Consider the following 14,649-nt stretch of genomic DNA (forward strand, 5'->3'; position numbering starts at 1 on the left):
GGGCGCCTTGGGGGCTCGGTCGGTTAAGTGTCCGACTTCAGCGCAGGTCATGATCTCATAGCTCACGAGTTCAAGCCCCACATTGGGCTCTCCACTGTCAACGCAGAGCCTGTTTTGGATCCTCTGTCCCCTTCTCTCTCTGCCCCTCTCCTGCTCACTCTCTCTCTCTCAAAATAAATACACTTAAAATTTTCTTAGAACTCTGCCTTATTGGACGTACACAAACATGCATTCCATCTTAGTAAAAAAACAACTGAAATGTGCCACCGTAGAGAAAGACACTCATTTGCTTTAGCTGCTTGAAGTTTTCAGTGATAAAGTTAAAATACTGATATGAACATGAAATGCCATCAATGTTGAAGAATAAGGTGCATCTATTTCTGAGAATTAACAAGGAGTTTAAGGACCAATCAAATGCATCTAAAAACATTTGAAGAGTTTTTCATGTTTCTTCCTATATTATCTCATATAAAAACGAAACTTTAATTTAATGTCAGCATCACTATTGAAATTTTGAAATATCGCTCTACTTACTTTACATTCTTCATTTTGATAAAGACAGTTTCTTAGGAGCTGCATGGCAATGCTTAACTCTTTAATAAAACCGTCCTCCTGTTTAAACAAAAAGCGGTTTAAAAATGTGAACACAATGGCATATTCCACTTTTTACACAGAGTAATGCCTTCCCCTTTGGGTCACATTACAATGCCCGTGTGCTCTCACTGCACCTGACCACCATAACTTTGAGGGCACTGACAAGCTAATGATCTCTGAAAGATGACCATATCTCAAGAAGTGCATCCGCCACAAAAAAGCTATTTCTGTTCTATCAAGCATGGAGGAACTGAGATATATAATAGGCTCCATGTTTCATCTCAATAAAGTGAAGCAGGTACTGACTGGTTTTCAATCATATCAGGTGTTGGCTGACTTTCTCAATGATGAAGTAAAGAGCCTTTGCCTGGAGAGGAAAAAGGAAAAGAGGCAAGAAAAGAAACTGACAAACATGTAGCCCCCCTCATCAATACAATTATTAAATAAGACTCTTTCTTGGTTTCCTACAAAATGCAACAGAAAGCAGTTATTACACAGATTGCTCCTATAATGGTCTTAGCTATATACATAAATATTTATAGTTATAAATTTATAAATACACACTCATTCATCTTCTGAATAAGCCTGTATGGCAGATCTTTTTGTTTGTTTTATTAATTATTAATCATTTATTATTATCATCACTATTATATAAAAACTGTTATTTTGAGCTTCCATGACATGCAGTTTGAACATGAGTCAGACAGACTCAACACTCGAGACATTCAAAAGTCACGGAAGAAAATAAAGAGAGATCAAGAGTACAGCTTCAAAACCGCCCAGATATAGGGCAACTATTGGTTTTATCAGTTCGTAATTATGTGACTGTGTTGGCCTGAGTGCTCACAACATAACAAATATGACATGCTTATAGAACAGGGCCTGGCATACAGAAAAACTTAGTAAGTTATATGTCATTCCCAGTGAACCTAGGCTTGCTTTGAGAGAAATATCTTCATTTGTAGCATAAAAAAACTTATCTGGCAAAATATCATGCACATTCCAAAACGTTTATAGTAACAAAAACATGTAATATCTAAATCTCATTTTAAGATCTTCAAGTGAAAATTAAGTTATACACACACACACACACACACACACAAGCCCAAAGTCGCTAACGTAAAAATCCCATTAATCTATCTAACTACACCCTTCTTCCAAATTGGATACCCATTTCCACCCAAGAGTGGTGTTATTAATAAGCACAGGACACTGGAGTGATGGTCTCTGTGCCATTCCATCCATCCCGGACATCCGGGACCCACAGTTACCTGTTTCTTCAGCGCTGCTTTCCCGGGCCTGAGAGAATCGAGGTTCAGCTGTGCACTGATGTGCTTCATCTGCTCCATGCAGCTGTCTATTAGATCAGCTGAGAGATAAAATCCGAGACAATCAAAAAAGATGTTCCATTGCCAAGTAAGCTGAAACCACATATATCAAATTCTCCAAAATAAAATAGAACATTTTATATTTCTGACCAACTTCACTTTGGTATTTTCAGTGAGGGGTTAATAAGTCAGAGGAAATGAAAGAGAACTAAAATGCTGAATAATTTCAATGTTTTCAATTTATACTACAATACTCCTAAAATCGACTTTATGTTTTGAGGTATGCATAATTTGCTTTAGTAGCAAATCACCATTGAAATGACTGGACTCGGGGCGCCTGGGTGGCTTGGTCGGTTAAGCGTCCGACTTCGGCTCAGGTCATGATCTCACGGTCCGTGAGTTCGAGCCCCACATGGGGCTCTGTGCTGACAGCTCAGAGCCTGGAGCCTGTTTCAGATACTGTGTTTCCCTCTCTCTCTGCTCCTCCCCTGTTCATGCTCTGTCTCTGTCTCAAAAATAAATACACGTTAAAAAAAAAAAAATTAAAAAAAAAAAAAAAAAGAAATGACTGGACTCGATGTTGCTGTTAGTCTCTTTAACTCGAAGACCTGTATTCTCGGATCACAGATGAGAAATCACAAAACTCTCCAAGGGAAACTTATGTGAAAATACCCAACAGTCTAACACTGCTGTTACTACTATCAAAAACTATGTGTTTTTTTCAAGTACGCAATATGTGCTGGTGGTTACTAGTATTTAATTATTGTGACACTGAGTAATGTGTTACTTTTAAAGCTCCTCTACTATTTACATATTCTTTAGGGTAAGAATCATTACTCAAAAAATAATCTACATATATCATCTTTCTATTTTAAAAGTAATACGTGTTCACTGTGTTTCTGTCTGGGAAAAAAAAAACAACTCTTTTTAGTAAGACTGAGATTATAAATTTTTTACACTTTGAATCCAAAGAAAATTATAATGAACAAGGAGTAAAATAAATGAATTGATAACATGCCATAAAGGCTGATATGTTGTGTGTCTCACCTTTCAAAGCATGTGTCTGAGCTCTCCTGCTGACAGCCAGAAGTGACATCAGTGCATTTGCAGCAACTCTTTTCAGGACATCCTTGGAGGGTTTTCCTTCATAGCACTGCGAAAATATATATCAAACTGCCTTGAAGAAAAACTTAATCTGGAGCAAAACTGTTGTGAATAAAAGATGTGGCCTATTTAAAAGGAATTGCTAGGTTTCAACTACTCCATGAAATTCACTGGAACTTGATAAATCATTAAGATTTGAGACTGAGAATGCTCTGTGTGACAAGGACTGCAGATGAAATTTACAATATGGAAAAGACCACGATGTGAAGGAAAAATTGTACTTAGTATGAACACATAGCATGTTCATGCGCTTCATCAAATTCACCAGGGAGTGCACATGCATACATGTTAACTTGTTAAAAAGGGTCCTCAAAAAACTGCTGAAGAGGAGACCTGCCATCAAATTCCTTTCTTCTTCAGACACACTCCCCTCCTTCAATTTCCTATTGTACCACTGTACCTCAGGTGATTTGGTTCTTTCCATCTTTCATTTTTTTTTTTTTTTAACATTTATTTATTTTTGAGACAGGGAGAGACAGAGCATGAACAGGGGAGGGTCAGAGAGAGGGAAACACAGAATCTGAAACAGGCTCCAGGCTGTGAGCTGTCAGCACAGAGCCCGACGCGGGGCTCGAACTCACAGACCGTGAGATCATGACCTGAGCCGAAGTCGGCCGCTTAACCAAATGAGCCACCCAGGCGCCCCTTTCCATCTTTCATTTCTACAGTAACATTTATCTGTCACATTACATGCTTTTCAAAAAAATATTTAAATTTTTTTTAACTTATGTAAATTTTAAAAATCACTTGTAATTTAAAAAATACTAATATTTTGATATATTTCCCTTATACATTTGATAATTTTGAATTAAAATTTTTTTCATTATTGGGGTGCCTGAGTGGCTCAGTCATTTGAGCAATTTGACCCTTGATCTCAGCTCAGGTCATGATCTCCCAGTCGTGGAATTGAGCCCCCTGTCAGGGCTCTGTGCTGAATGTGGAGCCTACTTGGGATTTTCTCCCTCCCTCTCTCCCTCTCTCTCTCTCCCTCCCTCCCTCTGCCCATCCCCCACTCACACTTGCTCACTCTCTCTCAGAAAAAAATTTGTTTTCATTATCAAAAATCTCAAATATGTACAAGAGTAAAGGAAATGAAATACCAAACGCCCATACTTTTTGGAAATTTTTGGCTGAACAATTTCTAGTAAATACTAAATATCATATACTGTCATATTCCAATATACATAACCAGAAAGCCTAACATCATCACGCCTAACATATTTAACAATAATTTGTTGGTATCAACCTAATATCCAGTCCAAATTCACATTTTCTCTTTCGTCTCAAAAATGTCTCCTCACAGTTGGTTTACTGGAATCAGGACTGAATAAAAGCCCTGTCGCCACATCTGCGCATCTCCTAAATCTAGGCACTTGTCTTTCTCACACCTCCCGACCCATCCACCAGGGTTTCCATTCCATTCCCCTTCTGTTGCTGAGTTGTTGAGTAAACCAGACCAGTCATCCTCTAGAACGCGCCACATCCTGGGTCTGTCTGCTTGTGATGTGAACTTGTCTTCTCCGCTCTATATTTCCCATTTACTGGGTGCTGCAGCTCTAAAGGCTTGAGAACATTCAGGTGAGATCTTTTGTAGTAAGAGTGTCATGTGGATATTCACATAAATTTTAATTACAGTTTCAAAGAGTTCATAAATTCCAGGTGAAGAATCTAGAAGTTCCTCATATGATTTATAAATATTAGATATAATTCAAATTCATAATTTTTCCTTCTACCAGTAATTTTCAATGGTCCAGTATTAAACTCAAAATGATACAATCTTACATAAACTATAGAAATACACAGACACAGCTTCACTCTTCCTGATTGACCTGTACTTGGCAATGTGACCCTAGAGGAGCCTGCAGAGTGTGGGGGCCCTTCCAGCCCCACCACCATGGGCGGAGTGATTCCATCTTAAATAGTGGTTTCAGCACGTAGGCTGCTGCCTCCAACCAGGCAGGTCCCTATTTGGCCAGCAAGTTAGATACTAAATGCCCAGGCCCAGGGATGCTTGGCAAAGATCACATTTCACAGTCATGAAGAAGGTGAGGAAAAAGGCAGCAAATTATTTAGGATAATGAATTTGTTTGGAGTATAATCATTATAGTTAATTATGAGAATCATAATTTGTCTATAAGCTTAATCTTCACCATTAATAAGAAAGCTGCTCTCGTATACATGGCCTTATTGCACTTTCATGTGTTAATGTTTTGAGAAAAACCAAACTGATCTCATTGAAATATATGATTCATCTACTCTGTGCAGATTTGAGGGAGAAAAAGGAAGTTAGAGTTCTAGGGAACCAGTGGTTCATATAGATGTGTCTTTTATTCCCGCATGAAATCTCATCAAAATGATAGAAGTGGGATTAAACACCAAGACAGACAGACAGACAGACAGACACTCAGACACTCACACACTTACTTGCTCACTGGCTCACTCACTCACATGACAAGTCTGGAAACTAGCAAGCAGAAAGATGAATGGCAAATGCATCAGCAGGCTTGAGAACACAGAATACCACCCCTGTCCATAGAATGAATTGCCAACAGCTGAGAGAATTGAGCAGCAGGTACTCCTGGAAGTGAGAGCAAAGAAGGACTGTTTGAAAAAACTCTGAGAAGCAGCTCAATGAACAGATTCTGCCCACCACCCGCCAATCTCTGCACAGCCAAGCCACTCTTCCTCCCCACCCCTTATAAGAAACCGGAGACTTGGTCTCTGGACAGGATGAATTAGAAGGGTTCTAAACTGGGGCACCTGGGTGGTGCAGTCGGTTCAGTGTCCGACTTTGGCTCAGGTCAAGATCTCGCAGTTTGTGGGTTCGAGCCCTGGGTCAGGCTCTGTGCGGACAGCTCGGAGCCTGGAACCTGCTTCAGATTCGATGTCTTCCTCTTTCTCTGCCCCTCTCCTGCTCATTGTCTCTCTATCTCTCTCTCTCTCTCAAAAATAAACATGAAAAAAAAGAAGAAGAACAAGGGTTCTAAACTGACAGAAATGAGGCATATTTCCAAGTGAGGGTATTACACTGAAAACAGGAAGGATTAAGTGATACATGCAAATTAATTTCTAAGACCTCAGCTCTCTTCCTTCCACTTTGCCACAAAACATTTGGCAGTTGGCTTTTCAGCTCCAGGCAGGAGATGAGAGATTCTTAGGGAATCTGACAAGTTCAAGAAGGCAGGCCACAAAGGGCCCCGGCCCAATCGCCTTACACAGTACAGCCTGCAGTTGACAGGCTCCACTCAGATGCCCAGGGCTTCCAGTCTACTTTAAGTCCCCCAGTTTTAAATGCAGCAGACAACCAACATTACCATGTACCAGAGAAAATCCCCTAACCAGAAACCAGAAATCAAAATAAAGAGTAAAAAAGAGAAGAAAAGAGACCATGTAGGAAGAAGAAAACTTAGGAGTCCCAAACATATAGAAGACACGAAGTAGATGGGATGTCAGATGGAAAGAACTTCAAGAGAGACCAGCACAATTATATTAAATTAGATTAAATTAGATTGAATAGATCCCTCCCCCCCGAAACTTCATCAGGAAAATGCAGAATGCTGAAGACCAAAAAAAGATTCTTAACACTCCCAGGAGAGAGAAACCAGAAATCATAATGGCTTCAGACTTTTCTACAGTAACATGAGAAGTTAAAGGGGAGAGACAAGGCCTTCTCAATTCTGAAGTGAAGGACTTCCAATGTACAGTTCTCACTGAAGTATGAATTTAATGTAAGGGTCGAAAAAGACTCAGATGTCTAGACCTCGAAAAAGCTGCTTATGCACCTTCGTTCTGGAAGCGACGAGAGAACAGACTATCCAAAGAAGGAGTGAAGCAGGAAAGGAGAACACGGGAGACACGAGACTGCAGGAATTCCCCAGGAGGAAGGCGAATGGAGACCCCAGGATCTCACTGCACACCAAGCAGGTCAGAAGGAATTGGGAGTGACCGCTTCTAGAACACGAAGCTAACGAAGTTCTGACATTTCTGAATATACTGAGAGGACATTCGATTGCTGGCAAAGAGCATGGAGCTAATCAGTGATAACAGAAAACTCAGCAAATTTAAAAATAATACAATTTACCTCTAAGAAAAAAGGAAGCTGTGCAGGCAGAGAAAGGGAGACATTGTCTGCAACACAGTTCAACCGTGCACAGCATTTTCACAGATGTACCACCCCATGCTGCCTCATCTCTAGCCACCGTGAAGATACAGGATGGCAGGGAAATGAGAAGGGAGTCCACTGCGGCCAGGTAGGTGGGTGGGGCCTGGAAAGGGAACTCAAGTCTCATTTTCCAAAGCAGGAAGTCAACAGATAATGTCCACAATGGAATAACCAAGATAGACAAATAAAGCATGTTATTCAGAGACACGGAAGGGAAACTATTAAACAATCAGCTAAACGAGGTATGAATAGTTGCCTCTAAGAAGAGGAAAATGAAGGAAGACGTCTTTTACTTTGCATATAAAACTTGTAAACCTGTTAGGCACTTTAAAATGTGTACACAGAAAAACAGATATGAAAGCCAAAAACTAACAACAAACAAAAAACAAGCAGGTCTAACCTATAGTAAATCCACATACTTTTCAACATACACCAAAGGTCAGAGTAGAGGATTTAATTTCTATAATTTTCCATGTAGCACTTATTTCAGACTGAGAAGTCCTTCTGAGCATCTGTGCACAGAGCAGGAGCACGGGGCTCAAAGCACGAGAAGCCCTGGAGACAAGAAAGGGGAGGCTAAGATTACATGTCAGATAGCTGAAGGGACGGACACCAGCTACTGGATGATGCAGACACACAAAAGAGGAGGAGGATACAGAGCAAGAAACAGTTTGTCTTTTTGTCAACCACAGAAAGAAAGAAAATCAGGACTCAACGTAATTTACTTAAATTTTATGCTCTTTTGCGGTGCCTGGGTGGCTCAGTCAGTTAAGCATTCGACTTCAGCTCAGGTCACCATCTTGTGGTTCTTGAGTTCAAGCCTGACATTGGACTCTGTGCTGACAGCTCAGAGCCTGGAGCCTGCTTCCAATTCTGTGTCTCCCTCTCTCTGCCCCTCCCCAATTTATTTTTTTTTAATTTTTTTTTTTAATGTTTATTTATTTTTGAGACAGAGAAAGACAGAGCATTAACAGGGGAGGGTCAGAGAGAGAGAGAGAGAGAGGGAGACACAGAATCTGAAACAGGCTCCAGGCTCTGAGCTGTCAGCACAGAGCCTGACGCGGGGCTTGAACTCACGAACCGCGAGATCATGACCTGAGCCGAAGTCGGACGCTCAACCGACTGAGCCACCCAGTCGCCCCTGCCCCTCCCCAATTTTATGCTCTTTTTAGATCTAATTCCTTCTATACATTAAGTGATCTAGGTATTCCAGGTCAAGACTTTTTGCTTTCTTTCCAAAAAGCATTGATATAAAGAACAGGTTTTTTAAATTATAGAGAATACTCCTTGACTGACACAGCAGTATCTCAAATAGATAAGCTCTTCTCTCCAACAGATTTACTCTTGAACTTCACCACTCACTAAACACTAGTGCAAAATATATCTCCTAAAAATGTGAAATAAGACTTTTTTGTTTCCTTCCATTACTACCCTTAGATATCAGACCAAATACAAGGAGCACAATTAATTCAATATCTCAATTATGAGCAAAATCTATTATTATAGCATTTGTATTAATCTTGTGATCCACATTTATTTGCAAATGAAACATGCTGAGTATCTCACTAGGTAAGGCAAAATCACCATTAAGTCGTATTTGTTCAATACGTTACGGTCAAAAGATAATATGGTCTCCATGGTCAAAACATTTGTATTGTAAGACATATATGTCAAAAGACATAATAGTTTCTCAGAGCATGTTCAAACCCTCAAACCTCCTCAAATTGGAATTATGAAAAAATAAACTTGTACATTATTTAAGATAAAAATACCAAATGCAAACTTTTAACATGTATCCTCTGTGGGAGAGTGCGATAAAGCAGCTGTTTTAAAGATTCTCTGCCAAAACATTTTAATTGAAATTACAACATAATAATGTATGAGGAGGATGGAGAGTTTTAGCACCAGCTAAAGCTTAATACAATTCTCTCCTTTTGCATTGGCATTTTAAGAACTGAATCACAAGAGGTTAAGTGATGTGCTTAAGGTCACACATCTAATATTTTTGAGTAAGATTTTACAGGTAATCGAAATAAACTTTCGAAGGTCACGATTTTAGTATACTATTTCTTCCGATAATTTAAAGAGTGCAGTTTACTTTCCTTTGTATAAAACCTGCCACAACCCATAGCCTACATTCACGTATATTAAAAAACATGTAATTTATCATTATGTGTTGCTGTTTCGTAACTCACATTTTAATAACATTTTAATTCACATATCTTTATATAGGGCAGAGCAAAGAAAACATAGTGTTTGTAGTTTAATAAAGCTCGTTAATAAATGTCCCATCTCACGTCAGGCACTTCCTTTCTTTACTTTCTTTGTCTTGAACTTGCTTGTGTCCTTCTAACAAATGTCATGTATTCATATTCTACTGTTTATATGAACAAGAAGAGTATGATTTATTAGGAAAAATAGTTATTATAATTGGTTAAAGTATCCATATCCACATAGAATACTTTGTGTCTTTTGTAATTTGGAAGAAATGGAGAGGAAAATTGGCTAGTCGTTAGGAAAATCATTGAGATGCCCTGTGGCTCTAGGGTACCTCATTTTCTTTGGCCAAGAAGGTAACAGCAAAAGATTATAAATGATAACTTTTACAATGAACAGTATTACAAAATATTAAGGAAAAATAAGGGCAAGGTAAATTTAGAAAATTCCTGTGGCACAGAATTTTTACTACATACATTTATTTTAATCTGGTTCATCAACCAACATGGACCCATATTTATCACAAGCCTAATCATGATTTCTTGAAACCGCACCAGCAACAAGCAAGAAAAACAGCTGGGAAGTAAAATACATTTGGTTTGGCCTAGCTGGAGGTCTTTCAATTTCACCTGGTCCAGGATTGGCTGCAGGACCCATGGTCATGGCTGCGTTCAAGACTCCCAGAGAGACAGGGCATTCCGGGCCTGGGCAGGGGGCGGGGGAGGTGCACTGCCCTCACTGAGGGAAAGAAACGGATGCAGGGCTCCACAGGTCCTTACATTCCTTGAGGGGAAAGTGTGTCCACAAGAGCCCAGGAGAAAGGTGCCCCACCAAAGCCAAAGTTAGGAGATTAATAGTGCTTTTGAAGTGGGGCTGGGCGACCACTGAAAAAGTGTGAATTTGAGTTTCCTCTTACAATAGGCTTTCAAATGCAAAATCAGATAAAGCCTGTTGCTTTGATGGGGAATGAGATAACTGGCACACAGCCATCCAGCTTGGGTTCTGAGCTGAGTGGAGCAAGGAGGCAGTAGCTACAGAGAAGCTGGGGCCTCCTAAGAGTAAGTGACTTCGAGCAATGCTGTGGGGCTCTCTTCCCCCTAGAATCTCAGCTTCCCAAGGAGCTGCTGGAGATGGGAGAAAATGTTGTGGGACCTTTATCAGGCTCCTTATCTGTGCTCTGAACGTAACTGTAGTCCCTTGGGCAAAGGAGACGGAGACAAGAGTCTGCCAATAGCCCTAAGCTTGGGGCAGGTTCGAGCTGGACCGGAGCCGTCCTTGCCTCTATCAGCCTTGTCTCCAGTGCTCCCACATAACGGAGGCTGCTGCCCAAAACCCAAAAGTGGCCATTCCAGCAAGATCTGTACATCCATAACTCCCACAGGCAGAAAAGGGGCAAAACCCCCTAATTCTAAGAAGCAAAGGGACGGCAACAAATCGGCAGACTAGAGCAATCTTCTGTCTTTATAAAATGTGGCAGGCTGACTGGGAAATGGAAGCAAATCCTTCAAGGCAAAAGTCTACTTCTTTTCTACCTTTCAGCAAGAAGTTGAAAATCATAAAACCATATGACTATTAAAAAGAGGGATTCTTAATACTGAAAAATCTAGCAATTTCCTATTTGTAAAAACAACTATGCAACTTAGGAAACACTTCAAAGTTTTTTTGTTAATCTATTTATAAAATCATACTTTACTGATTTTAGAGTGTTTTCCAATGAACGAAATTCTTGGTTCATGTTTTAGGAGTGCAGAAAGTAAGTTTATAACAAAGGCAGCATAGTTTAGAAAGGTGGCATTTTCTCACAAATGTGCCAATTAAGTCCACCTACCTCTATATACAAACTACCTTAAATATATGTAATTCACTTATATAAATCAAATGTCATATTTTCAGAGACATAGACGTGTCTTTAAAACGGCAAAACATTATGAATTATACCTGCATTGCTGAAATATATTATAAATTATAAGTATAAATTTTATTTATAATAAATATTTATTATTGATCATTTATATATTATTTATTACAATGAATAAATAATATTTATTATAAATATAAATAATATAAATGTAATAATAATATTTAGTCATGGCATGGCACACTATTTTGGTGAACTGCTGGATTTAGATTTCTACTATTTCATTTTGAATTTGTATATCATTTTCATTAAAGAACCTAGCCACCAACATCAGAGGGCCAGGAACACAGAGGAGATTGTTAATTTGACTTCATATACCTTTATTTAAATGGTCAAAATGAACATTAATCACTTTTTAATTCAAATGATTGAAAAAGATTTGTACAAGACAAAGACTGAAAGTCAATTTACTGAAACACTAAAAGTTTTGAAAGACCAAGAAATCACATACCTTAAGAATTACTTCATTAAGTCGTTCTAGAGATTTCTGATTTTCCTGAGTTTTGTCAAGGAGTGAAGCGATTGATGGACTGTGGCATAAATTTGTTTTATCCTTATCCTGGAGACACCTCTTTGCTTCTTCAGTCAAGAGGACAGAAAGGAACTGCAGGCTGGCAGTACACAGGGTGGGGCAGGTTATAGACAAACCCACACAAGTGCACAACATATCTAAAAGAGATATGCAAATGTTTGAAAACAACTTCAAAATTAAAGAAGTGAATCAGATCTGAGTAATTAAGTTTATAGCCTTTTTATTTCTAATGAAGTAAAGTTATCAGTAGTTATAAGGATCATGAGAATAACTCTAGTGTTTGTTTAAAAATAGTCAATATTAAGACAACACAATCAAGGGATATATTTAATTTTCATTTCATTCTTTTTATATGGGTTGTTTTTCGTATGAAGGTGTGTGTGTGTGTGTGTGTGCGCGCACGTGCACGAATGGACATATACACAGTATTTGCTAAGTCCCAAAATAAGAGGATCACATATATATGAATATTGATCCCTCTGGGGTCTACTGAGATCCACAAAGTTTCTAGAATTTTTAACATTTTAATTTTTATTTCAGGGCTACCCTAAAAAAATTAATGTAACTGTACTCTGAATTATCTAGATCACTGTGTAGTTATGTTTCTGTTTTCAAACAAGTTGATGCTAAATAGTACTTAAAACAAGACTATGCAGTGTTGACATGATGTAGAAACAAAGGTTTCATGGCAGTTCACAATAGAGAACAAGAGGGGTGCCTTGGGGACTCAGTCGGTTAAGCGTCCGACTTCAGCCCAGGTCATGATCTCACGGTTCGTGAGTTCAAGCCCCGTGTCAGGCTCTGTGCTGACTGCTCAGAGCCTGGAGCCTGCTTCGGATTTTGTGTCTCCCTCTCTCTCTCTGCCCCTCCCTAGCTCACACTTGCTCTCTCTCTCTCTCTCTCTCTCTCTCCCTCTCTGTCAAAAATAAATAAACTTAAATAGAGAACAAGAGTGGTTATGAACAAATTTGCAAACATAACACAGATTAGAAAGAATAGGCAAGCCAACTCAAAAGAATCTATGCTGAATCAGTCATTAATTTCCTCCTGTGAGCACTGATTTAATCAAAGGAACATCTGATGTGTTATATTTATTTTATTAATCTGAGTATCACGGGTTTATAATTTTGTTACGTTTTACTTTTCTATTATTTGGAATTTATACCTTTATAAGAGTTATAACTGTAAGAATTTCTACCTAGATTCAGGCTTAAAGAAATTCTTATTCTCTTAAGTAACATAAGAAAAATATTTTAGTGTGTCACTTTATGAGAATTATGTTCATTTAAATGATGTCTAAATATTGTTTGAGTTTGAGAAAAGACTGTTATAGATAACATAAGTTACAAAGTGATCATGAGATGTTTTAAATATTTATGAGCACATGGGATGGAAACTAAAAACAAGGAAAAACACCATGACAAGCACTAGCAATGATCATTTTTATTAGTTAAGTTTCCATAAACATTACTACTATCAAACCTAGCTGTTTAGCAGTATTTCTGATTAGCACCATATTACCATGCACGTGTTTTGTAGATAGATTTTTAATTTAATATGTCCTTATTTTATCACCAGGAAAACCGTGTCAGGTGAACAGTGTTCAAGCAGGGCTGAAGGCAAAGGGCTGGAGAGGAAATGAGTATTTTATGCTTTACAGGTCATACGCCTTTGTCACAGCTCTTCAACACTACCACTGTAGCAGGAAAGCAGCCACAGGCAACACGTAAGTATATAAGCAGCCACAGGCAATAAGTATGACTGTGTTCCAATAAAATCTTTATCAGAGCGAGCGGCGGCCCAGATCTGACCACTTGGCGTAGGTATGCTACATGAGTAGGACCTTGCTTTGTATTATGAGTGAATCAGGGGGTAAACTAATTTCCCCACTACGGCTGTAGGAAAATCTCAATTACACAATCTCTTTCAGTTTTAATCTCTCTTAACAAAATAACAATTTCTAAATGGACGCTATTCCTATTAGGGTAAACTCAGAACTCCTATGTCCAAACAACTAACAATTCTGTTTCTGATTGAACATGTATTTCCCTGTAAATATTACTTCAAAACTACCACTCTGGTCACAAAATGTATCATTCATCTAAATTTATAAAACGACCAAATGAGAAAGTAAAATATGAAAAAAAAAATTGGTGATAACATGGAAACTTAAAATAGAACTCAATTTTGAATACATTTAAACTAGTTATTTTTAAAAAGTAACATAAATGTTATTTATAAGCATTTATGTTAAAAAAAAAGGTCTTCTTGCTATGCTAAAATTTAAGAGACTACATCAAAAATTAGTAGTTATTTAAAAGAATAATTTGTCGGAGCATCTGGGTGGCTCAGTTGGTTAAGCATCCAACTTTAGATTTCTGCTCTGGTCAGGAACTCACAGTTTGTGAGACTGAACCCTATATTGGGCTCTGCACTGACAGCATGAAGCCTACTTGAGGTTCTCTCTGTTCCTCCCCTGCTCTTTCTCTCTCTGTCAAAACAAATAAATAAACATTAAACACTAATTTGTTTGGGGCACCTGGGTGATTCAGTTGGTTGAGCATCAGACTTTGGTTCAGGTCGTGATCTCGCAGTTCATGAGTTCAAGCCCCACATCGGGCTCTCCAGTGTCAGCGCAGAGCCTGCTTCGGATCCTCTGCCCCCCACTCTCTGCCCCTCCCCTGCTGTGCTCTCTCTCAAAAAAAGTAAATAAACATTTTAAAATAAATAAATA

At 38.6% G+C, this 14,649-nt stretch overlaps 1 protein-coding gene across 4 annotated transcripts in view; it reads right to left on the reverse strand.

Moving 5' to 3' along the window:
• The window catches only part of RTTN (rotatin), a 160,501-nt gene that overhangs the window by 19,100 nt on the left and 126,752 nt on the right, over positions 1-14,649 (reverse strand). For all 4 annotated transcript variants that reach the window (XM_053206000.1, XM_027069160.2, XM_053206003.1 and 1 more), the window contains 4 exons: positions 11,835-12,052; positions 2,970-3,075; positions 1,866-1,963; positions 535-612 (listed from right to left, as the gene is read on the reverse strand). In XM_053206000.1, coding sequence (XP_053061975.1) covers positions 535-612; positions 1,866-1,963; positions 2,970-3,075; positions 11,835-12,052 — 500 coding nt within the window. The remainder of the gene's footprint in view (positions 1-534; positions 613-1,865; positions 1,964-2,969; positions 3,076-11,834; positions 12,053-14,649) is intronic.

Source organism: Acinonyx jubatus, chromosome D3, assembly GCF_027475565.1.
Source record: "Acinonyx jubatus isolate Ajub_Pintada_27869175 chromosome D3, VMU_Ajub_asm_v1.0, whole genome shotgun sequence".
In the NCBI taxonomy this organism is placed as follows: Eukaryota; Metazoa; Chordata; class Mammalia; order Carnivora; family Felidae; genus Acinonyx; species Acinonyx jubatus.